The sequence below is a fragment of the Oncorhynchus keta genome, unplaced genomic scaffold, assembly GCF_023373465.1.
Source record: "Oncorhynchus keta strain PuntledgeMale-10-30-2019 unplaced genomic scaffold, Oket_V2 Un_contig_29216_pilon_pilon, whole genome shotgun sequence".
Taxonomy (NCBI): domain Eukaryota; kingdom Metazoa; phylum Chordata; class Actinopteri; order Salmoniformes; family Salmonidae; genus Oncorhynchus; species Oncorhynchus keta.
This window is the reverse complement of record NW_026286435.1, coordinates 1-25,313: the sequence shown is the minus strand read 5'-3', so window position 1 is coordinate 25,313 and position 25,313 is coordinate 1. Positions and strand designations below refer to the sequence as shown.

The window sequence follows — 25,313 nt, the reverse complement described above, 5'->3', positions numbered from 1 at the left end:
AGTTTTCCATAAAGCTTAACAAAAATTCAGTATTTCCATGGTCAACATTTAATAGATTTGATAAAACGTGGGCCATTAATGACACTAGCCTGGTCCCAGATCTGTTTGTGTTGCCTTGCAAACACCTACGAATGACCATTGGAGTTGGTTATACAGCACAAACAGATCTGGGGCCAGTCTACAGAGATGAGTTGTGTTGAAGGGTGCCAGTAGTACACACCTCACCATAATGTATCCATCTCAGACTACCCAAAAACACAAGACACATTCCAACAACATAAAGCAGTGGAGGACATAGCAAAGAGAATATTGTGAAAGGGGGAAAAGTAGACAAAACAATCAGAATATGCCATTGTATTAACACAGCCTGTTGGTGAACAGGCCCGCTGGCGCCCTCTAGCCCACGGAGGCTAGGATGATGTCAACAACAGTCTCATCCGAGCTGCGGACCGTCACCTGCATAGTGACACCGTCGGCCAGGGCCAGGCGTGAGCGAACCAGCACGTCATGACCCCCCCGGAACACACCTGGAGGAAGGGGAGGGACACAGAAACTGTCATTCATACCATGGGGGGCTTGCTTCCATCACACTAGTGACAGGAAGTTGAACAAGCTGCCGTGTCAAGGTTAGAAACTGAACTTAACATATTTCCGGTGATAAAGGGTATAGAATGAGCTACAATTCACTAAGCAAAACAATAATTCAAATCAAGATAGAATAAATAAATGAAACGCCCACCGGCAAGGAAGAGGATGTGTGAGTTCTTGTTTTCTGGGACCTTGTCTGAACGCTCACAGGGCTGCATGCCCAGGAAACTGATGATGTTACCAACAGCCTCTACAGAAACAACGGGAACAGCTCACAGAATGTACACTGTTTCAATGCTGGGGTGATAAATCCAAAGATCCCCATTGAAATAATTACCGTCTAACGTTCTGACAGAGGCCAGGGCGAACGTCTCCTCCTTCTCAAAGTCGTCTCCCACCTCGTCCCAGGCTGCGGCAAAGTTAGGCTTCAACACCTTCTGGATGTGGTCTGCTACAGTCACCTCCAAGTCTTCCAGCTGACATACACACACGGGGGGAGTAGAGGAGAGCAGAGAAGGTAGAAAAGGGGGAGAAGAGAGAATTTAGGCAAATGATGGTAAACAAGATAATTATTTTGGGGATAAATGAGTTAAGATTTTAAAAATAGGTTTTATATTGAGCTCATACCACATATTCGTCATCGTAACCGTCGTCATCTGGCTCTCCTGTGTTGGGGTCGCAGTCTTTCACCAGGTACTTCAGAGTACAGCTGAACGTACAGGACACTGGAGAGCAGAGAACACATTTAATATGACAGACAGTGCAGATATTACATGACTACGCTACGTGATGTAAATACGTGTCCTTAGTGTTTGAAGAAGGCCAGCAGATAAGTGTTTCTGTCTCAATGGAAAACCACGTTGTTAGGTGCTACATGATCCCCATTCAGATTCTTTAGTTCTGAGAAGGGTTTTAACAGAGTTACAACAGATGTCACACTAAGCACTTCAGAGTTGCCCTTGTGAAAATGGCTCATTTCTCTCTCACACACACAGTCACACAGAGGTTTAATAAAAGTAACCTGCGGTGGGGTCATCTTCAGGCAGTCTGACCAGGCTGTAGCAGGAGCCAGGCTGGCTGTAGGGCAGGTTAGCAGCAGGGACGTAGTGGAGAACCTCGTAGGCCTCCGACGGCTCCATCTGAACCATAACCTGAAGGACAACAACCCAGTGGACTTCCATTTAATACATTTCTATACATTTAGTCCTGTGTCTTCATGTCAGTGTTGTAGATTTTAAATGTGAGGCACCAAAGACACTTTTCTGTTTACTGTCAATTGAATGGACAATAAAGCTTTATAAAAAATAATTGAATATAGTTATGCTTTTCAAACTGCTCAAAGATATCTACAGTGTAAGGAGGGATTTGGGGTGATGCCACTGTAGCCATTTTGCACCCAACTAGACCTTCACACATTGACAATCGCTGTGCATTCTAGGAGACGTGAACTTCCTAAAGTGCACCAATCACCAGTGTAGCCCTACCTTCTGCAGGAGCTGGTCATTGAGCGTGTTGGTGCAGTCGAACTGAAACACCATGTGTCTGGCGAAGGTGTGCTTGACACAGCGCACCACATACTCAGTCTCCGCCTCGGTCAGCTGCACCGCCTCCGACGTCTTGAAGAGAGAACCCAGGCCCTGGAATTCTGGAATGGCTGCCAGTTGTTCTGTTGACAGAGGAGATTAGAGGAGAGGCCCAGCTCCAAATCCACCCCTAGTCCTAACTACTACAATATCATAGCCGAATCCAGCCCTAGTCCTAACTACTACAATATTATAGCTGAATCCAGCCCTAGTCCTAACTACTACAATATCATAGCTGAATCCAGCCCTAGTCCTAACTACTACAATATTATAGCTGAATCCAGCCCTAGTCCTAACTACTACAATATCATAGCTGAATCCAGCCTAGTCCTAACTACTACAATATCATAGCTGAATCCAGCCCTAGTCCTAACTACTACAATATCATAGCTGAATCCAGCCCTAGTCCTAACTACTACAATATCATAGCTGAATCCAGCCCTAGTCCTAACTACTACAATATTATAGCTGAATCCACCCTAGTCATAACTACTACAATATCATAGCTGAATCCAGCCCTAGTCCTAACTACTACAATATCATAGCTGAATCCAGCCCTAGTCCTAACTACTACAATATTATAGCTGAATCCAGCCCTAGTCCTAACTACTACAATATCATAGCTGAATCCAGCCCTAGTCCTAACTACTACAATATTATAGCTGAATCCAGCCCTAGTCCTAACTACTACAATATCATAGCTGAATCCATAGTCCTAACTACTACAATATCATAGCTGAATCCAGCCCTAGTCCTAACTACTACAATATTATAGCTGAATCCAGCCCTAGTCCTAACTACTACAATATTATAGCTGAATCCAGCCCTAGTCCTAACTACTACAATATCATAGCTGAATCCAGCCCTAGTCCTAACTACTACAATATCATAGCTGAATCCACCCCTAGTCCTAACTACTACAATATTATAGCTGAATCCAGCCCTAGTCCTAACTAACTACTACAATATTATAGCTGAATCCAGCCCTAGTCCTAACTACTACAATATCATAGCTGAATCCAGCCCTAGTCCTAACTACTACAATATTATAGCTGAATCCACCCCTAGTCCTAACTACTACAATATTATAGCTGAATCCACCCCTAGTCCTAACTACTACAATATTATAGCTGAATCCACCCTAGTCCTAACTACTACAATATTATAGCTGAATCCACCCTAGTCCTAACTACTTATATAGCTGAATCCAGCCCTAGTCCTAACTACTACAATATCATAGCTGAATCCAGCCCTAGTCCTAACTACTACAATATCATAGCTGAATCCACCCCTAGTCCTAACTACTACAATATCATAGCTGAATCCACCCCTAGTCCTAACTACTACAATATCATAGCTGAATCCACCCCTAGTCCTAACTACTACAATATCATAGCTGAATCCAGCCCTAGTCCTAACTACTACAATATCATAGCTGAATCCAGCCCTAGTCCTAACTACTACAATATCATAGCTGAATCCAGCCCTAGTCCTAACTACTACAATATCATAGCTGAATCCAGCCCTAGTCCTAACTACTACAATATCATAGCTGAATCCAGCCCTAGTCCTAACTACTACAATATCATAGCTGAATCCAGCCCTAGTCCTAACTACTACAATATCATAGCTGAATCCAGCCCTAGTCCTAACTACTACAATATTATAGCTGAATCCAGCCCTAGTCCTAACTACTACAATATCATAGCTGAATCCAGCCCTAGTCCGAACTACTACAATATTATAGCTGAATCCAGCCCTAGTCCGAACTACTACAATATTATAGCTGAATCCAGCCCCTAGTCCTAACTACTACAATATTATAGCTGAATCCAGCCCCTAGTCCTAACTACTACAATATCATAGCTGAATCCAGCCCTAGTCCTAACTACTACAATATCATAGCTGAATCCAGCCCTAGTCCTAACTACTACAATATCATAGCTGAATCCAGCCCTAGTCCTAACTACTACAATATTATAGCTGAATCCAGCCCTAGTCCTAACTACTACAATATCATAGCTGAATCCAGCCCTAGTCCTAACTACTACAATATCATAGCTGAATCCAGCCCTAGTCCTAACTACTACAATATTATAGCTGAATCCACCCTAGTCCTAACTACTACAATATCATAGCTGAATCCACCCCTAGTCCTAACTACTACAATATCATAGCTGAATCCAGCCCTAGTCCTAACTACTACAATATTATAGCTGAATCCAGCCCTAGTCCTAACTACTACAATATCATAGCTGAATCCAGCCCTAGTCCTACTACAATATCATAGCTGAATCCAGCCCTAGTCCTAACTACTACAATATTATAGCTGAATCCAGCCCTAGTCCTAACTACTACAATATCATAGCTGAATCCAGCCCTAGTCCTAACTACTACAATATCATAGCTGAATCCAGCCCTAGTCCTAACTACTACAATATTATAGCTGAATCCAGCCCTAGTCCTAACTACTACAATATTATAGCTGAATCCAGCCCTAGTCCTAACTACTACAATATCATAGCTGAATCCAGCCCTAGTCCTAACTACTACAATATCATAGCTGAATCCAGCCCTAGTCCTAACTACTACAATATCATAGCTGAATCCAGCCCTAGTCCTAACTACTACAATATCATAGCTGAATCCAGCCCTAGTCCTAACTACTACAATATCATAGCTGAATCCAGCCCTAGTCCTAACTACTACAATATCATAGCTGAATCCAGCCCTAGTCCTAACTACTACAATATCATAGCTGAATCCAGCCCTAGTCCTAACTACTACAATATCATAGCTGAATCCAGCCCTAGTCCTAACTACTACAATATCATAGCTGAATCCAGCCCTAGTCCTAACTACTACAATATCATAGCTGAATCCAGCCCTAGTCCTAACTACTACAATACTACAATATACATATGAATCCACCCCTAGTCCTAACTACTACAATATCATAGCTGAATCCAGCCCTAGTCCTAACTACTACAATATCATAGCTGAATCCAGCCCTAGTCCTAACTACTACAATATCATAGCTGAATCCAGCCCTAGTCCTAACTACTACAATATCATAGCTGAATCCAGCCCTAGTCCTAACTACTACAATATCATAGCTGAATCCAGCCCTAGTCCTAACTACTACAATATCATAGCTGAATCCACCCTAGTCCTAACTACTACAATATTATAGCTGAATCCAGCCCTAGTCCTAACTACTACAATATTATAGCTGAATCCAGCCCCTAGTCCTAACTACTACAATATTATAGCTGAATCCAGCCCTAGTCCTAACTACTACAATATCATAGCTGAATCCACCCCTAGTCCTAACTACTACAATATCATAGCTGAATCCAGCCCTAGTCCTAACTACTACAATATCATAGCTGAATCCAGCCTAGTCCTAACTACTACAATATTATAGCTGAATCCAGCCCTAGTCCTAACTACTACAATATCATAGCTGAATCCACCCCTAGTCCTAACTACTACAATATCATAGCTGAATCCAGCCCTAGTCCTAACTACTACAATATCATAGCTGAATCCAGCCCTAGTCCTAACTACTACAATATCATAGCTGAATCCAGCCCTAGTCCTAACTACTACAATATCATAGCTGAATCCAGCCCTAGTCCTAACTACTACAATATTATAGCTGAATCCAGCCCCTAACTACTACAATATCATAGCTGAATCCAGCCCTAGTCATAGCTGAATATTATAGCTGAATCCACCCTAGTCCTAACTACTACAATATCATAGCTGAATCCAGCAGCCCTAGTCCTAACTACTACAATATCATAGCTGAATCCAGCCCTAGTCCTAACTACTACAATATTATAGCTGAATCCAGCCCTAGTCCTAACTACTACAATATCATAGCTGAATCCAGCCCTAGTCCTAACTACTACAATATCATAGCTGAATCCAGCCCTAGTCCTAACTACTACAATATCATAGCTGAATCCAGCCCTAGTCCTAACTACTACAATATTATAGCTGAATCCAGCCCTAGTCCTAACTACTACAATATCATAGCTGAATCCAGCCCTAGTCCTAACTACTACAATATTATAGCTGAATCCAGCCCTAGTCCTAACTACTACAATATCATAGCTGAATCCAGCCCTAGTCCTAACTACTACAATATCATAGCTGAATCCAGCCCTAGTCCTAACTACTACAATATCATAGCTGAATCCAGCCCTAGTCCTAACTACTACAATATTATAGCTGAATCCAGCCCTAGTCCTAACTACTACAATATTATAGCTGAATCCAGCCCTAGTCCTAACTACTACAATATCATAGCTGAATCCAGCCCTAGTCCTAACTACTACAATATCATAGCTGAATCCAGCCCTAGTCCTAACTACTACAATATCATAGCTGAATCCAGCCCTAGTCCTAACTACTACAATATTATAGCTGAATCCACCCCTAGTCCTAACTACTACAATATCATAGCTGAATCCAGCCCTAGTCCTAACTACTACAATATCATAGCTGAATCCAGCCCTAGTCCTAACTACTACAATATCATAGCTGAATCCAGCCCTAGTCCTAACTACTACAATATCATAGCTGAATCCAGCCCTAGTCCTAACTACTACAATATCATAGCTGAATCCAGCCCTAGTCCTAACTACTACAATATCATAGCTGAATCCAGCCCTAGTCCTAACTACTACAATATCATAGCTGAATCCAGCCCTAGTCCTAACTACTACAATATCATAGCTGAATCCAGCCCTAGTCCTAACTACTACAATATCATAGCTGAATCCAGCCCTAGTCCTAACTACTACAATATCATAGCTGAATCCAGCCCTAGTCCTAACTACTACAATATCATAGCTGAATCCAGCCCTAGTCCTAACTACTACAATATCATAGCTGAAATATCATAGCTGAATCCAGCCCTAGTCCTAACTACTACAATATCATAGCTGAATCCAGCCCTAGTCCTAACTACTACAATATTATAGCTGAATCCAGCCCTAGTCCTAACTACTACAATATCATAGCTGAATCCAGCCCTAGTCCTAACTACTACAATATCATAGCTGAATCCAGCCCCTAGTCCTAACTACTACAATATCATAGCTGAATCCAGCCCTAGTCCTAACTACTACAATATTATAGCTGAATCCAGCCCTAGTCCTAACTACTACAATATCATAGCTGAATCCAGCCCTAGTCCTAACTACTACAATATTATAGCTGAATCCAGCCCTAGTCCTAACTACTACAATATTATAGCTGAATCCAGCCCTAGTCCTAACTACTACAATATTATAGCTGAATCCAGCCCTAGTCCTAACTACTACAATATTATAGCTGAATCCAGCCCTAGTCCTAACTACTACAATATCATAGCTGAATCCAGCCCTAGTCCTAACTACTACAATATCATAGCTGAATCCAGCCCTAGTCCTAACTACTACAATATCATAGCTGAATCCAGCCCTAGTCCTAACTACTACAATATCATAGCTGAATCCAGCCCTAGTCCTAACTACTACAATATCATAGCTGAATCCAGCCCTAGTCCTAACTACTACAATATCATAGCTGAATCTAGTCCTAACTACTACAATATCATAGCTGAATCCAGCCCTAGTCCTAACTACTACAATATTATAGCTGAATCCAGCCCTAGTCCTAACTACTACAATATCATAGCTGAATCCAGCCCTAGTCCTAACTACTACAATATCATAGCTGAATCCACCCTAGTCCTAACTACTACAATATCATAGCTGAATCCAGCCCTAGTCCTAACTACTACAATATCATAGCTGAATCCAGCCCTAGTCCTAACTACTACAATATCATAGCTGAATCCAGCCCTAGTCCTAACTACTACAATATCATAGCTGAATCCAGCCCTAGTCCTAACTACTACAATATCATAGCTGAATCCAGCCCTAGTCCTAACTACTACAATATCATAGCTGAATCCAGCCCTAGTCCTAACTACTACAATATCATAGCTGAATCCAGCCCTAGTCCTAACTACTACAATATTATAGCTGAATCCAGCCCTAGTCCTAACTACTACAATATCATAGCTGAATCCAGCCCTAGTCCTAACTACTACAATATCATAGCTGAATCCAGCCCTAGTCCTAACTACTACAATATCATAGCTGAATCCAGCCCTAGTCCTAACTACTACAATATCATAGCTGAATCCAGCCCTAGTCCTAACTACTACAATATCATAGCTGAATCCAGCCCTAGTCCTAACTACTACAATATTATAGCTGAATCCAGCCCTAGTCCTAACTACTACAATATTATAGCTGAATCCAGCCCTAGTCCTAACTACTACAATATTATAGCTGAATCCAGCCCTAGTCCTAACTACTACAATATCATAGCTGAATCCAGCCCTAGTCCTAACTACTACAATATTATAGCTGAATCCAGCCCTAGTCCTAACTACTACAATATTATAGCTGAATCCAGCCCTAGTCCTAACTACTACAATATTATAGCTGAATCCAGCCCTAGTCCTAACTACTACAATATTATAGCTGAATCCAGCCCTAGTCCTAACTACTACAATATTATAGCTGAATCCAGCCCTAGTCCTAACTACTACAATATTATAGCTGAATCCAGCCCTAGTCCTAACTACTACAATATCATAGCTGAATCCAGCCCTAGTCCTAACTACTACAATATAGCTGAATCAGCCTAGCTGAATCCAGCCCTAGTCCTAACTACTACAATATCATATCTGAATCCAGCCCTAGTCCTAACTACTACAATATCATATCTGAATCCAGCCCTAGTCCTAACTACTACAATATCATAGCTGAATCCAGCCCTAGTCCTAACTACTACAATATCATAGCTGAATCCAGCCCTAGTCCTAACTACTACAATATCATAGCTGAATCCAGCCCTAGTCCTAACTACTACAATATCATAGCTGAATCCAGCCCTAGTCCTAACTACTACAATATCATAGCTGAATCCAGCCCTAGTCCTAACTACTACAATATCATAGCTGAATCCAGCCCTAGTCCTAACTACTACAATATCATAGCTGAATCCACCCCTAGTCCTAACTACTACAATATCATAGCTGAATCCACCCCTAGTCATAACTACTACAATATCATAGCGGCCCTCAAGTTTTTGCTGCTCTGAAGTTGTTGATGCCACAATACTAGTATCATAACTACTGCTGCTATGACACTTGGTTTTGGCTAATAACGCTTAGCAGGCTGAATTCTATAGTTCATTAAGAACGTGTTCCATTTAAAATACTGTGTGCTATAGTTTGGAAAATAAATGTGACTGGGTCCTTTTACTCCATAAATTCAGACCAAATGTTTTGTTTCCTTGTGATAACGCCATGTCTTGCCATGATAGTTTCAAGTAAGGTGACTGTACCCTGGTAGATGTCTTGGCGCGTCGGGCCTGGTTTCTCTGGAAGCTTGCTAGTGGCCACAGGAGCGAATTCTGTCTTCTGCTCTGTGATGGGTGTGTTGGCCAGGGGAACCGACTTCATATCGAAGGGCTTCTCTGTGGGCTCCAGGGTGTACTGGTGGAGGGACTTCTCCAGACCCGGGACAGACACCGACAGACCTGATGGGAGGAGACACAGACGGTTCAATAAAGGAAATACATTTATTCATTTTGAGGTTCGATGGAGAAAAATGTATTCTCTGCACGTGTCAATTCACTGAGAGAGTTTGAGTGACAACAGTCAAAGAACACAACCTTACTTCCTGAATTGGACCAGATATGTCCACACACACACACTAGTGCTCTCAAGTTCAAACTAGGAGCGCAGTGTGTTCTCACCGTTGAAAATGTAGGCAGCATTGAGGGCTTTCTGCTTCTGCTGCAGCACGTTCATGTAGAAGGTGGCTCTGTCCCTCACCTCGTCATCACTGTCCATCATACACCTAGAAACACACACCATACGTCACACTTCACAGTGGTAACCACACAGGGAATGGATCGTTATGACAGGGAGCCAGTGAATGGCTGTCTACCTCTGCATCAGGACTAACACACTGGGGAGAAGGTCATCATTCTGGGCTCCAAACTTAGCCAGAGCACTGACCGCAGCTACAGGGATGAGAAAGGAGCTTAGTTATTACACAATGTGTACAAACAACAACGTGGTAACTCACATTAGTTTAAACCTTCATGAGTAACCAGACGCAAATGAAAAAAGCCAGACGCAAATACCATTTGTCTTCATATTAGTGAATTGAGCCTTTCATGGTTGGTGATGTCACCAGTTAATGGAGCCAATCCCAACAGACTTATCAGAACTACCATTCACATTGCACCCAGACACACGCACAACTCTGTCTCTCAAACACACATGCTATTGACAACTCCAGGCCAGCAGGGGTTCACACCCCCCCGTTTCTCACCGGCTCTGACGGCCTCGCTCTCCAGCACCACGCGGTTGAAGATGAAGCGGATGTACTTGGATGGCGAGGGTGTGCGCGGGCCCTCCTTGCCCAGTAGGTGGAGGATCTTGGTGGCCAGCACCGTGTGCTCACAGTCCTCGATAAACTCACACAGGTGGGCCAGCCCAGTCTCCTTGCTCTCTGGGTTCTCCTCGATGATGCTGATGATGCAGTCCACGATGGCCCGCTTGTACTCAAAGCCACCCTGAGAGGAGAGGCATCATTTAAAGAATTTGTGTTTCAGGGACAGTCGTACATTAAATCAGAAAACTGAGTGGTCATATAAATGTAAATGTGCCAGAGTTGGCCAAAGAGCTGTTTGTCTGTAGTCCAGATGGTTTCATGTCAGTGAGAAGGACGTAAATGTGCTTCAATAGGTTCTCTTGTCCCTGAAAAAAAGACAGGCTGCTCAGTCAGGGTGTTCCACTCACGTCGTCTCGGAGCATGTTGGACAGGAAGTTCATCATGACGCTGTGCTTTCTGGGATACTTCTGACACAAGGCACTGATGGCCTGCACAACCACCACCTGAAACACACTCAGCAGTCAGAGGATAGAACTTCACTTTGGTGAAATAATACCCCATTTGGAAATAGATTAAAGTAGTTGTGGTTTGTTTAAGAAATGCAGAATGATGTTATAGGCAATAGTATAACTATACATATATATTTATTTATTTTTTTTGGGGGGGAGGGGGGTTACATGAGTGTATTCTAATTGATTATCCAACTATTTCAATTCCTAAATGATTCAACTAGAGTATTGTAGAGGGAAAAAACAAGAGCATATCATTGAGGAGAAAGTACACATTAAACTAAAACACATCCTCCTCCTCACCTTGAACTCGTCAGAGATCTCAGAGACGAAGGAGGAGATCTGTTTCATGAGGCGGTCCACACTGCTCTCGCTGCCCGTCTTCAGCAGCGTGGTGATGGCCAGCGTGGCGATGCTGCGGTTCGAGTCCGTGATCAGGTTCTCCAGGTCCAGGTTGCACGCAGTCACCGCTGACGGGTGCTTCATCGCCACCTGGTGGACAAACGGGGGAATGCAGATGTAAATACAGTATACTCTATGTAAAACACAGGTAACTCAGAGTAATGAAGAGCATGGAGAAGTGGAGACCCACCTTGTTGAGGGTCCTGACAGCAGCGTATCTCAGGGCTGCTTTGGGAGAGCTGCAGAACAGCTGCAGGACTGGAGAGAAACACTTTGACAGTCAAGTTGTAGAACCAGAGGTACTAGGTTGATAGGATACTACAACCTCTCATATCTATTTCTACAGGTAGGTACCTACATGTGGACACCAGAAGTAAGGTGTATTTACCAAACTGGCTGTAATTACAGAGACTCACCAGAGACAGCAGGGGCCAGCTCTCTGGCAGTACAGTTGGGCATGTGGACTATGGCCGAGGCTGCCTCGTACACCACCATCTCATGCTTGTTCCTCAGACAGCTCTCAATGAAGTCAAACAGGGGACTGTCATGTCTGCAAACAGAAAATAGCCAACCATTTGTAATACAATGCCACACACACGACAAAAATATACCAATATGTTTATATAGTTAAATTTGAAAGTGTGCATTCTGTGTCCTCCGCTGTCATGTGTATGACTGACAGTTGTGGCTGCTTTGTGTGATATATTGTTGTCTACCTTCTTGCCCTTTGGGCTGTTGTCTGAGCCCAATAATGTTTGCACCATGTTTTGTGCTGCTACCATGTTGTGTTGCATCTGTACCATGCTGTGTTGTCATGTGTTGCTGCCTTGCTAAGTTGTCTTAGGTCTCTCTTTATGTAGTGTTGTCTCTTGTCGTGATGTGTGATGAGTGTTTTGTCCTATATTTATATTGTATTTATTTATTTTTTTTTTTAATCCCAGGCCCCGTCCCTGCAGGAGGCCTTTTGCCTTTGGTAGGCAGTCATTGAAAATAAGAATTTGTTCTTAACTGACTTTCCTAGTTAAATAAAATAAAAATAAAAAAGGCATGATTTCACTATACAGATCACTTCCCCCTGGTGATGAATAAAAACTATACACATCAATGAAAGGGAATACTAGACACCAACCCACTGTTGACAGACTAGAAAACCCATTCAAGTAAACAGTCCATGAAAGTGTTTATCTACCCTGCCTCGATCTGCGTGACAGTGCTTCCACGGTGCCACCTACCCTGCCTCGATCTGCGTGACAGTGCTTCCACGGTGCCATCTAACCTGCCTACGTCTGCGTGACAGTGCTTCCACGGTGCCATCTAACCTGCCTACGTCTGCGTGACAGTGCTTCCACGGTGCCATCTACCCTGCCTCGATCTGCGTGACAGTGCTTCCACGGTGCCATCTAACCTGCCTACGTCTGCGTGACAGTGCTTCCACGGTGCCATCTAACCTGCCTACGTCTGCGTGACAGTGCTTCCACGGTGCCATCTACACTGCCTACGTCTGCGTGACAGTGCTTCCACGGTGCCATCTACCCTGCCTACGTCTGCGTGACAGTGCTTCCCACGGTGCCATCTACCCTGCCTACGTCTGCGTGACAGTGCTTCCCACGGTGCCACCTACCCTGCCTACGTCTGCGTGACAGTGCTTCCCACGGTGCCATCTACCCTGCCTACGTCTGCGTGACAGTGCTTCCACGGTGCCATCTACCCTGCCTACGTCTGCGTGACAGTGCTTCCACGGTGCCACCTACCCTGCCTACGTCTGCGTGACAGTGCTTCCACGGTGCCATCTACACTGCCTACGTCTGGGTGACAGTGCTTCCACGGTGCCATCTACCCTGCCTCGATCTGCGTGACAGTGCTTCCACGGTGCCATCTAACCTGCCTACGTCTGCGTGACAGTGCTTCCACGGTGCCATCTAACCTGCCTACGTCTGCGTGACAGTGCTTCCACGGTGCCATCTACCCTGCCTACGTCTGCGTGACAGTGCTTCCACGGTGCCATCTACCCTGCCTACGTCTGCGTGACAGTGCTTCCCACGGTGCCATCTACCCTGCCTACGTCTGCGTGACAGTGCTTCCACGGTGCCATCTACACCTACGTCTGCGTGACAGTGCTTCCACGGTGCCATCTAACCTGCCTACGTCTGCGTGACAGTGCTTCCACGGTGCCATCTACCCTGCCTACGTCTGCGTGACAGTGCTTCCACGGTGCCATCTAACCTGCCTACGTCTGCGTGACAGTGCTTCCACGGTGCCATCTACACTGCCTACGTCTGCGTGACAGTGCTTCCACGGTGCCATCTACCCTGCCTAAGTCTGCGTGACAGTGCTTCCCACGGTGCCATCTACCCTGCCTACGTCTGAGTGACAGTGCTTCCCACGGTGCCATCTACCCTGCCTACGTCTGCGTGACAGTGCTTCCACGGTGCCATCTACCCTGCCTACGTCTGCGTGACAGTGCTTCCACGGTGCCACCTACCCTGCCTACGTCTGCGTGACAGTGCTTCACGGTGCCATCTACACTGCCTACGTCTGGGTGACAGTGCTTCCACGGTGCCATCTACCCTGCCTCGTCTGCGTGACAGTGCTTCCACGGTGCCATCTAACCTGCCTTACGTCTGCGTGACAGTGCTTCCACGGTGCCATCTAACCTGCCTCGTCTGCGTGACAGTGCTTCCACAGGTGCCATCTACCCTGCCTACGTCTGCGTGACAGTGCTTCCCACGGTGCCATCTACCCTGCCTCGTCTGCGTGACAGTGCTTCCCACGGTGCCATCTACCCTGCCTACGTCTGCGTGACAGTGCTTCCCACGGTGCCATCTACCCTGCCTACGTCTGCGTGACAGTGCTTCCCACGGTGCCATCTACCCTGCCTACGTCTGCGTGACAGTGCTTCCACCACGGTGCCACCTACCCTGCCTCGTCTGCGTGACAGTGCTTCCCACGGTGCCATCTACCCTGCCTACGTCTGCGTGACAGTGCTTCCACGGTGCCACCTACCCTGCCTACGTCTGCGTGACAGTGCTTCCACGGTGCCACCTACCCTGCCTACGTCTGCGTGACAGTGCTTCCACGGTGCCATCTACACTGCCTACGTCTGCGTGACAGTGCTTCCACGGTGCCATCTACCCTGCCTACGTCTGCGTGACAGTGCTTCCCACGGTGCCATCTACCCTGCCTACGTCTGCGTGACAGTGCTTCCCACGGTGCCATCTACCTGCCTACGTCTGCGTGACAGTGCTTCCCACGGTGCCATCTACCCTGCCTACGTCTGCGTGACAGTGCTTCCCACGGTGCCATCTACCCTGCCTACGTCTGCGTGACAGTGCTTCCCACGGTGCCATCTACCCTGCCTACGTCTGCGTGACAGTGCTTCCCACGGTGCCATCTACCCTGCCTCGTCTGCGTGACAGTGCTTCCCACGGTGCCATCTACCCTGCCTACGTCTGCGTGACAGTGCTTCCACGGTGCCATCTGCCCTGCCTACGTCTGCGTGACAGTGCTTCCACGGTGCCACCTACCATCTCTGCCTACGTCTGCGTGACAGTGCTTCCACGGTGCCATCTACCATGCCTACGTCTGGGTGACAGTGCTTCCACGGTGCCATCTACCCTGCCTACGTCTGCGTGACAGTGCTTCCACGGTGCCATCTACCCTGCCTACGTCTGCGTGACAGTGCTTCCCACGGTGCCATCTAACCTGCCTACGTCTGCGTGACAGTGCTTCCACGGTGCCACCTACCCTGCCTACGTCTGCGTGACAGTGCTTCCACGGTGCCATCTAACCTGCCTACGTCTGCGTGACAGTGCTTCCACGGTGCCATCTACCCTGCCTACGTCTGCGTGACAGTGCTTCCACGGTGCCATCTAACCTGCCTACGTCTGCGTGACAGTGCTTCCACGGTGCCACCTACCCTGCCTGACGTCTGCGTGACAGTGCTTCCACGGTGCCATCTACCCTGCCTACGTCTGCGTGACAGTGCTTCCACGGTGCCACCTACCCTGCCTCGATCTGCGTGACAGTGCTTCCACGGTGCCACCTAACCTGCCTACGTCTTCTGACAGTGCTTCCACGGTGCCATCTAACCCTGCCTACGTCTGCGTGACAGTGCTTCCACGGTGCCATCTACAAACTGCCTACGTCTGCGTACAGTGCTTCCACGGTGCCATCTACCCTGCCACGTCTGCGTGACAGTGCTTCCCACGGTGCCATCTACCCTGCCTACGTCTGCGTGACAGTGCTTCCCACGGTGCCATCTACCCTGCCTACGTCTGCGTGACAGTGCTTCCACGGTGCCATCTACCCTGCCTACGTCTGCGTGACAGTGCTTCACGGTGCCACCTACCCTGCCTTCTGTGACAGTGCTTCCACGGTGCCATCTACACTGCCTACGTCTGGGTGACAGTGCTTCCACGGTGCCATCTACCCTGCCTCGATCTGCGTGACAGTGCTTCCACGGTGCCATCTACCCTGCCTACGTCTGCTTGACAGTGCTTCCACGGTGCCATCTAACCTGCCTACGTCTGCGTGACAGTGCTTCCACGGTGCCATCTACACTGCCTACGTCTGCGTGACAGTGCTTCACGGTGCCATCTACCCTGCCTACGTCTGCGTGACAGTGCTTCCCACGGTGCCATCTACCCTGCCTACGTCTGCGTGACAGTGCTTCCCACGGTGCCATCTACCCTGCCTACGTCTGCGTGACAGTGCTTCCACGGTGCCATCTACCCTGCCTACGTCTGCGTGACAGTGCTTCCACGGTGTCACCTACCCTGCCTTTCCTAGCGTGACAGTGCTTCCACGGTGCCATCTACACTGCCTTCACGTCTGACAGTGCTTCCACGGTGCCATCTACCCTGCCTACGTCTGCGTGACAGTGCTTCCCACGGTGCCATCTAACCTGCCTTCTGGGTGACAGTGCTTCCACGGTGCCATCTACCCTGCCTACGTCTGCGTGACAGTGCTTCCACGGTGCCACCTACCCTGCCTCGTCTGCGTGACAGTGCTTCCACGGTGCCATCTACCTGCCTACGTCTGCGTGACAGTGGTTCCACAGTGCCATCTACCCTGCCTACGTCTGGGTGACAGTGCTTCCACAGTGCCATCTACCCTGCCTACGTCTGCGTGACAGTGGTTCCACAGTGCCATCTACCTGCCTACGTCTGGGTGACAGTGGTTCCACGTGCCATCTACCCTGCCTACGTCTGGTGACAGTGGTTCCACGGTGCCATCTACCCTGCCTGTCTGGGTGACAGTGCTTCCACAGTGCCATCTACCCTGCCTCGTCTGCACAGTGCCATCTACCCTGCCTACGTCTGCGTGACAGTGGTTCCACGGTGCCATCTACACTGCGTGATGGTGCCATCTACCCTGCCTACGTCTGCGTGACAGTGGTTCCACGGTGCCATCTACCCTGCCTACGTCTGCATGACAGTGCCATCTCCCTGCCTGCTGCATGACAGTGCCACTACCCTGCCTACGTCTGCGTGACAGTGGTTCCACGGTGCCATCTACACTGCCTACGTCTGCGTGATGGTGCCATCTACCCTGCCTACGTCTGCGTGACAGTGGTTCCACGGTGCCATCTACCCTGCCTACGTCTGCATGACAGTGCCATGCTACCCTGCCTACGTCTGTGTGACAGTGGTTCCACGGTGCCATCTACACTGCCTACGTCTGCATGACAGTGCCCACGGTGCCATCTACACTGCCTACGTCTGCGTGACAGTGCTTCCACGGTGCCACCTACCCTGCCTACGTCTGCGTGACAGTGCTTCCACGGTGCCATCTACCCTGCCTACGTCTGGGTGACAGTGCTTCCACGGTGCCATCTACCCTGCCTACGTCTGGGTGACAGTGCTTCCACGGTGCCATCTACCCTGCCTACGTCTGGGTGACAGTGCTTCCACGGTGTCTACCCTGCCTACGACAGTGCTTCCACGGTGCCATCTACCCTGCCTACGTCTGCGTGACAGTGCTTCCACAGTGCCATCTACCCTGCCTACGTCTGCGTGACAGTGCTTCCACGGTGCCACATACCCTGCCTACGTCTGCGTGACAGTGCTTCCACGGTGCCACCTACCCTGCCTACGTCTGCGTGACAGTGCTTCCACGGTGCCATCTACACTGCCTACGTCTGGGTGACAGTGCTTCCACGGTGCCACCTACCCTGCCTACGTCTGCGTGACAGTGCTTCCACGGTGCCATCTACACTGCCTACGTCTGTGTGACAGTGCTTCCACAGTGCCATCTACCCTGCCTACGTCTGGGTGACAGTGCTTCCACGGTGCCACATACCCTGCCTACGTCTGCGTGACAGTGCTTCCACGGTGCCACCTACCCTGCCTACGTCTGCGTGACAGTGCTTCCACGGTGCCATCTACCCTGCCTACGTCTGGGTGACAGTGCTTCCACGGTGCCATCTACCCTGCCTACGTCTGGTGACAGTGCTTCCACGGTGCCATCTACCCTGCCTACGTCTGGTGACAGTGCTTCCACGGTGCCATCTACCCTGCCTACGTCTGGGTGACAGTGCTTCCACGGTGCCATCTACCCTGCCTACGTCTGCGTGACAGTGCTTCCACGGTGCCACCTACCCTGCCTACGTCTGCGTGACAGTGCTTCCACGGTGCCACCTACCCTGCCTACGTCTGCGTGACAGTGCTTCCACGGTGCCATCTACACTGCCTACGTCTGCGTGACAGTGACACGGTGCCATCTACCCTGCCTACGTCTGCGTGACAGTGCTTCCACGGTGCCATCTACCCTGCCTACGTCTGCGTGACAGTGCTTCCACGGTGCCATCTACCCTGCCTACGTCTGGGTGACAGTGCTTCCACGGTGCCATCTACCCTGCCTACGTCTGCGTGACAGTGCTTCCACGGTGCCACCTACCCTGCCTACGTCTGCGTGACAGTGCTTCCACGGTGCCATCTACCCTGCCTACGTCTGCGTGACAGTGCTTCCACGGTGCCATCTACCCTGCCTACGTCTGCGTGACAGTGCTTCCACGGTGCCATCTACCCTGCCTACGTCTGCGTGACGGTGCCATCTACCCTGCCTACGTCTGCGTGACAGTGCTTCCACGGTGCCATCTACCCTGCCTACGTCTGCGTGACAGTGCTTCCACGGTGCCATCTACCCTGCCTACGTCTGCGTGACAGTGGTTCCACAGTGCCATCTACCCTGCCTACGTCTGCGTGACAGTGGTTCCACAGTGCCATCTACCCTGCCTACGTCTGCGTGACAGTGCTTCCACGGTGCCATCTACCCTGCCTACGTCTGCGTGACGGTGCTTCCACGGTGCCATCTACCCTGCCTACGTCTGCGTGATGGTGCCATCTACCCTGCCTACGTCTGCGTGACAGTGGTTCCACGGTGCCATCTACCCTGCCTACGTCTGCATGACAGTGCCATCTACCCTGCCTACGTCTGCGTGACAGTGGTTCCACGGTGCCATCTACCCTGCCTACGTCTGCATGACAGTGCCATCTACCCTGCCTACATCTGCGTGACAGTGCTTCCACGGTGCCACATACCCTGCCTATGTCTGCGTGACAGTGCTTCCACGGTGCCACCTACCCTGCCTACGTCTGCGTGACAGTGCTTCCACGGTGCCACCTACCCTGCCTACGTCTGCGTGACAGTGCTTCCACGGTGCCACCTACGCTGCCTACGTCTGCGTGACAGTGCTTCCACGGTGCCACCTACCCTGCCTACGTCTGCGTGACAGTGCTTCCACGGTGCCACCTACCCTGCCTACGTCTGCGTGACAGTGCTTCCACGGTGCCACCTACCCTGCCTCGTCTGCGTGACAGTGCTTCCACGGTGCCACCTACCCTGCCTACGTCTGCGTGACAGTGCTTCCACGGTGCCACCTACCCTGCCTACGTCTGCGTGACATTGCTTCCACGGTGCCACCTACCCTGCCTACGTCTGCGTGACAGTGCTTCCACGGTGCCACCTACCCTGCCTACGTCTGCGTGACAGTGCTTCCACGGTGCCATCTACCCTGCCTACGTCTGCGTGACAGTGCTTCCACGGTGCCACCTACCCTGCCTACGTCTGCGTGACAGTGCTTCCACGGTGCCACCTACCCTGCCTACGTCTGCGTGACAGTGCTTCCACGGTGCCACCTACCCTGCCTACGTCTGCGTGACAGTGCTTCCACGGTGCCACCTACCCTGCCTACGTCTGCGTGACAGTGCTTCCACGGTGCCACCTACCCTGCCTACGTCTGCGTGACAGTGCTTCCACGGTGCCACCTACCCTGCCTACATCTGCGTGACAGTGCTTCCACGGTGCCACATACCCTGCCTATGTCTGCGTGACAGTGCTTCCACGGTGCCACCTACCCTGCCTACGTCTGCGTGACAGTGCTTCCACGGTGCCACCTACCCTGCCTACGTCTGCGTGACAGTGCTTCCACAGTGCCACCTACCCTGCCTACGTCTGCGTGACAGTGCTTCCACAGTGCCATCTACACTGCCTACGTCTGGGTGACAGTGCTTCCACGGTGCCATCTACCCTGCCTACGTCTGCGTGACAGTGCTTCCATTAGAGGTCGACCGATTAATCGGAATGACGATTAATTAGGGCCGATTTAAAGTTTTCATAACAATCGGTATTTTTGGGCACCGATTTGCCAATTATTATTATTCATTTTTTTACACCTTTATTTAACTAGGCAAGTCAGTTAAGAACACATTCTTATTTTCAATGACAGCCTAGGAACAGGGGGTTAACTGCCTTGTTCAGGGGCAGAATGACAGATTTGTACCATGTCAGCTTGGGGATTCGTTTTTGCAACCTTCCGGTTACTAGTTGCACTCCACTGACTACCTGTTACACAAGGCCCGCAAGAAGCCACGGTAAGTTCCGAGCTAGCATTAAACTTATCTTGTAAAAAAAAAAAAAAATCTTAACATAATCACTAGTTAACTACACATGGTTGATAATATTACTAGTTTATCTAGCATGTCCTGTGTTGCATATAATCGATGCAGTGCCTCTTAATTTCTCATTGAATCACAGCCTACTTCAACAAACGGGTGACAAGTGCATTTGTGAAAAAAGCACCGTCGTTGCACCAATGTACCATAAACATCAAGGCCTTTCTTCAAAATAAATACACAACTATAGATTTTTAAACCTGCACATTTAGTTCATGTTGCCTGCTAACATGAATTTCTTATAACTAGGGAAATTGTGTAATTTAATAATAATAATAATAATGCCATTTATCAGACGCTTTTATCCAAAGCGACTTACAGTCATGTGTGCATACATTCTACGTATGGGTGGTCCCGGGGATCGAACCCACTACCCTGGCGTTACAAGCGCCATGCTCTACCAACTGAGCTACAGAACCACTTTCTCTTGCGTTCCGTGCAAGCAGTCAGGGTATAGGCAACAGTTTGGGCCCCTGGCTCGTTGCAAACTAATTAGCCAGAATTGTACATAATATTGAAGGTTGTACAATGTAACAGCAATATTTAGACTTATGGATGCCACCTGTTAGATAAAATACGGAACACTTCCGTCTTTCACTGAAAGAATAAACGTTTTGTTTTTGAAATTATAGTTTCCGGATTCGACCATATTAACGACCTAAGGCTCGTATTTCTGTCTGTTATAATTAAGTCTATGATTTGATAGAGCAGTCTGACTGAGCGATGGTAGGCAGCAGGCTCGTAAGCATTCATTCAAACAGCACTTTCGTGCATTTTGCCAGCAGCTCTTCGCTGTGCTTCAAGCATTGAGCTGTTTATGACTTTAAGGCTATCAACTACCGAGGTTAGGCTGGTGTAACCGATGTGAAATGGCGAGCTAGTTAACGGGGTGCGCGCTAATAGCGTTTCAAACATCACTCGCTCTGATACTTGGAGTAGTTGTTCCCCTTGCTCTGCATGGGTAACGCTGCGTCGAGGGTGGCTGTTGTCGATGTGTTCCTGGTTTGAGCCCAGGTAGGAGCGAGGAGAGGGACGGAAGCTATACTGTTACACTGGCAGTACTAAAGTGCCTATAAGAACATCCAATAGTCAAAGGTATATATACAAATCGTATAGAGAGAAATAGTCCTATAATTCCTATAATAACTACAACCTAAAACTTCTTACCTGGGAATATTGAAGACCCATGTTAAAAGGAACCACCAGCTTTCATATGTTCTCATATTCTGAGCAAGGAACTGAAATGTTAGCTTTTTTAAATGGCACATATTGCACTTTTACTTTCTTGCGTTATTTAAACGAAATTGACCATGTTTCATTATTTATTTGAGGCTAAATTGATTTTATTGATGTATTATATTAAGTTAAAATAAGTGTTCATTCAGTATTGTTGTAATTGTCATTATTACAAATACATTTTAAAATTGTCCGATTAATCGGCATAGGCTTTTTTTGGTCCTCCAATAAATCGGTATCGATGTTGAAAAATCATAATCGGTCGACCTCTATCTTCCATGGTTCTACCTACCCTGCCTCGGTCTCCTCCAACAGCTTGCTGGCGATGCGGATGAGCATGCAGTAGGCAAAGGGGGACTTGAGGCCAGACTTGGTGAACTTGTTGAGCATCTTGGATACGGCCAGTCGGTCATTCTTCCTCAGGTGGTACAGCAGGCCCAGGGCGTGGTACTGGGGGGAATCACAGAGAGGTCACAGTGGAAGTGATTCTCTTTCAACTTACCCGGGTTGTGTTCATTAGGGAACAACATACCAAAACCTTTTTCAGAGTATTTCATATTAAATGAGTGAAGATAACAGTAAAACATAGGTTATTTCTTCAGCTTGGTGCCTAATGAACATGTTATCAACAGAATGTGTATAACCCACCTGCACCATGATGTTGTCACTGGAAGCTGCCTCCTGTGCCTCGTTCACCCAGCGCTTCACCACGTCGTAGCTCATCTTAACCATGTGCTACAGACACAGAAACCACAAAATACATTACCCACAAAGCAATGGGAGTACTTACAAATGGCACAGTCACCTTGAGACATCCAGGCACCGTGTGGCTAATTTCTTACCAGAGATGAGACCAGGGCAGAGCTGGACACACTGGGCACTTTGTCAACGATGGCCTGTTTCATGTATCTCTCAATGGCCTGCAGCATGGTGGTCTGTGGGACAGAGTGACAAAGTAGGGCTTGAGTTTATTGACCAAAAAGCATAGGTTTAGTCCAATAACACAATGCAAGCTGGATGTAAAAAATAAAATACTGTTCAGCTATCAGAATGGAAACAAAAAGATAAACACAGCCTAATAAAAAGCAGGGAGAGAAATAGAGAGGGAGAGACACAAAGAGAGGGAAAGAGACCGAGAGAGACTGACATCCGTGATCCTGCAGAGAGCTCTGATGGCAGGTCCTCTGTACACATCCTCCTTGCCAGTCATGTCCTTGGTCAGGCTGCTGGTGACAATGATGACATCCTCAGAGATGTTGGCCATCTCCTTGATGGTCAGGTAGCACATCCTTCTCAGGGTTTGCTGGAGGAATACAGAGACATTTTCAAAAAGCAGATAATGCTATACAAAAACACTATGTGCCACATCTACAATAGGTCAATTACAACACTACTCATTGAATACTAATTTAATGGCACTAGTTGGACCTGTTTGAGGTTAGTTTGTGAGTTGATGTCGTCGTGTACTGTATATGTATGGTCTGTCAATAATGTTGTTTACTTGTATGATCAGCAATAATTGAACTAAACCCAAAGCAATAACTTATTCTCACATCATTGGACTGGAAGAGCCTGGTCATTGCGAAGAAGGCCTCGGTCGCCTCCATAGTTCCAAAGTGCTCCCCCTAGAAAGAACATAGAGAAGCATCTTCTGTTAATACCAAAGGGTATACGTGCAAAACAATTGGTTTGCATGTTATGGGTTTGTTTCTCACCTGGTTGAGTAGGTAAATGATCTTGGTGAGGATGTGGAGACATCTTCTGGGGTTGATCGGAGTCTCGTTGAAGATGCGAGCCTCTTGCAACACTGCACTCTTTTCAAGATGCTGGAAAGGGTTAGAGCCACTTCCTAATTGTTGCAGTGAAGAAAAAACAGCCACATTAAGACAAAATTTGATTATATTTCAACTATAAAGAATAACTAGGTAGTTCGCTTACTATATCGTGTTGAATGTGGATTTCGTAAATAGATAACTTAGGTAGTAGCTTAAACCTCGTCTAATTATGGTCAACAAGCTTGAGCGAGCAAGACGACATTGACATTTTTAAATTAACAAAATTAGTGAGCTAACTACCAGTATACGGTACATCGATAGACACATGTAGCTAACTAGATATTGAATCTCTTATATTTTACACGGCACAGTCAAAGAAGAGTAAGTGCATTTTTTACTCGGCACAGTTAACGTAGTCTTCTAACCAACTAACGTTAGTTTAGCTAGTTTGCAAGCTAATTTGACAGATAAGGACGCTTTAAGCTAGCTACCAAGCAATTGACATATCTGCTCAACAAATAGAGACATGTAGCTAGTGTGGTCAACAAAGACAGACACGTCTATTTGACAACAAAAAAATATCCACTAAACGAATACCAACTTAGTGTAGTTAACGTTACCTAGCTGGAATGCTAGCTACTAGCTAGATAACGTCAGTGGTAACTAGTTGGCAAAAAAACGTTACCTATTTCCAAGCAGCTATATTGACTTCTTTACACTTAATTTATCTTACCAGACTCTTCGTCCTTCTTGTCAAATTTCTTTATCATTGTTACGGAATGTTTGTGGATCAGTGTGGTTGGTGTACAGCCTCACAACAGACGACTAGTCACTTCCACGTCGCCAAATGCAACCTTCCTGTCTGTGTCTATGTCGACGGAAACGACGTCAAATGTAATGATTTGTAGCAGGGGGAGGGAGTAGTGAGCTGCGCGTAGATCAGTGGTCACCAACCTTTTCTGAGTCAAGATAACTTTCTGAGTCAAAATGCATGCCAAGATCTACCGCTCTGATTTGTTTATGAACATGACTTAAAAAATGTAAGCCTATGCAACATTAACCAATTAAAAACAGTACTGTAGCAATGAGGTTTGTGCAGTAAGCTATAGGCCCAATACATTATCACTGCATTCTGGCTTTGCTTGAATTTACCTGCCAATGCATTGTTGTTCAGGTCATTAAAATATATATATATATATTTCAAAATTTGAGGTAGGTTATATGATCACACCGGTAATAGATCCGTTGTTGTATTACTTGTGAGGCACAGCTGAGTGAGCATACATTTAAATAATTTGCTTTTTATTTTACTGAGCCGATGGTGCCTGCATCTGAGGGACAGAGCAGCAGACTGAGGGTCCGTCTCTCAACATCCCTCCGCTCTCCCTTTTCTCCACTGACACTGACCAAAAAGGGACACCGTCTTCCAGTTAAGGCGAAACTCGAGTCGCACTGCATTATTTCTGTCTCATGCAGAAATGAATGTTGTTACTCATATGAATAGAGAAAGTGAAATATTCCTCAATATAAAAAAAGACCCAAGCCGGTAATAATAACAACGCCAGCCTATCAATACACATCCCTACTCATTCATTACTGCTGTGCTGATTGTTGTAGCGTTGAGTGGAAATAGGAAGAACGCACATTTTATGGGTTATAAAAGTGTTGAATACAAAGTGTTGACAGTGCTGAGTAAGAACTTAAACATGAACTCACTCATAAACACAGCAGCTCTTTGCTGTATTCGTTGGCAGTTTCTCTCTAGTCATGGTTTTAAACGTTTTGAAAT

General features: G+C 47.3%; 1 protein-coding gene and 1 long non-coding RNA gene across 5 annotated transcripts; both read right to left on the bottom strand.

Moving 5' to 3' along the window:
• Positions 1–25: 25 nt before the first annotated feature.
• copg2 (COPI coat complex subunit gamma 2) lies at positions 26–24,418 on the bottom strand. Its single transcript, XM_052507261.1, has 21 exons — positions 24,258–24,418; positions 23,465–23,598; positions 23,303–23,374; positions 22,897–23,052; positions 22,592–22,684; positions 22,398–22,484; positions 22,042–22,199; positions 11,976–12,109; positions 11,750–11,817; positions 11,461–11,649; positions 11,056–11,151; positions 10,586–10,829; positions 10,196–10,271; positions 10,002–10,105; positions 9,588–9,782; positions 2,073–2,254; positions 1,610–1,739; positions 1,216–1,313; positions 926–1,064; positions 740–838; positions 26–527 (listed from the first exon to the last, which is right to left on the bottom strand). The coding sequence occupies exons 1-21, from the start codon at positions 24,292–24,294 to the stop codon at positions 397–399; spliced, it is 2,622 nt and encodes an 873-aa protein (XP_052363221.1). The 5' UTR covers positions 24,295–24,418; the 3' UTR covers positions 26–396.
• Positions 17,586–19,983, bottom strand: LOC127923304 (uncharacterized). Of its 4 annotated transcripts, none has more exons than XR_008114075.1 (5): positions 19,913–19,983; positions 19,483–19,826; positions 19,269–19,354; positions 19,140–19,225; positions 17,586–17,640 (listed from the first exon to the last, which is right to left on the bottom strand). It is a non-coding gene; the product is annotated as an uncharacterized LOC127923304 (long non-coding RNA). The 4 variants fall into 4 exon arrangements; XR_008114073.1 differs by lacking the exon at positions 17,586–17,640 and adding an exon at positions 17,651–17,898; XR_008114072.1 differs by lacking the exon at positions 17,586–17,640 and having other exon boundaries at positions 19,034–19,225.
• Positions 24,419–25,313: the final 895 nt, after the last annotated feature.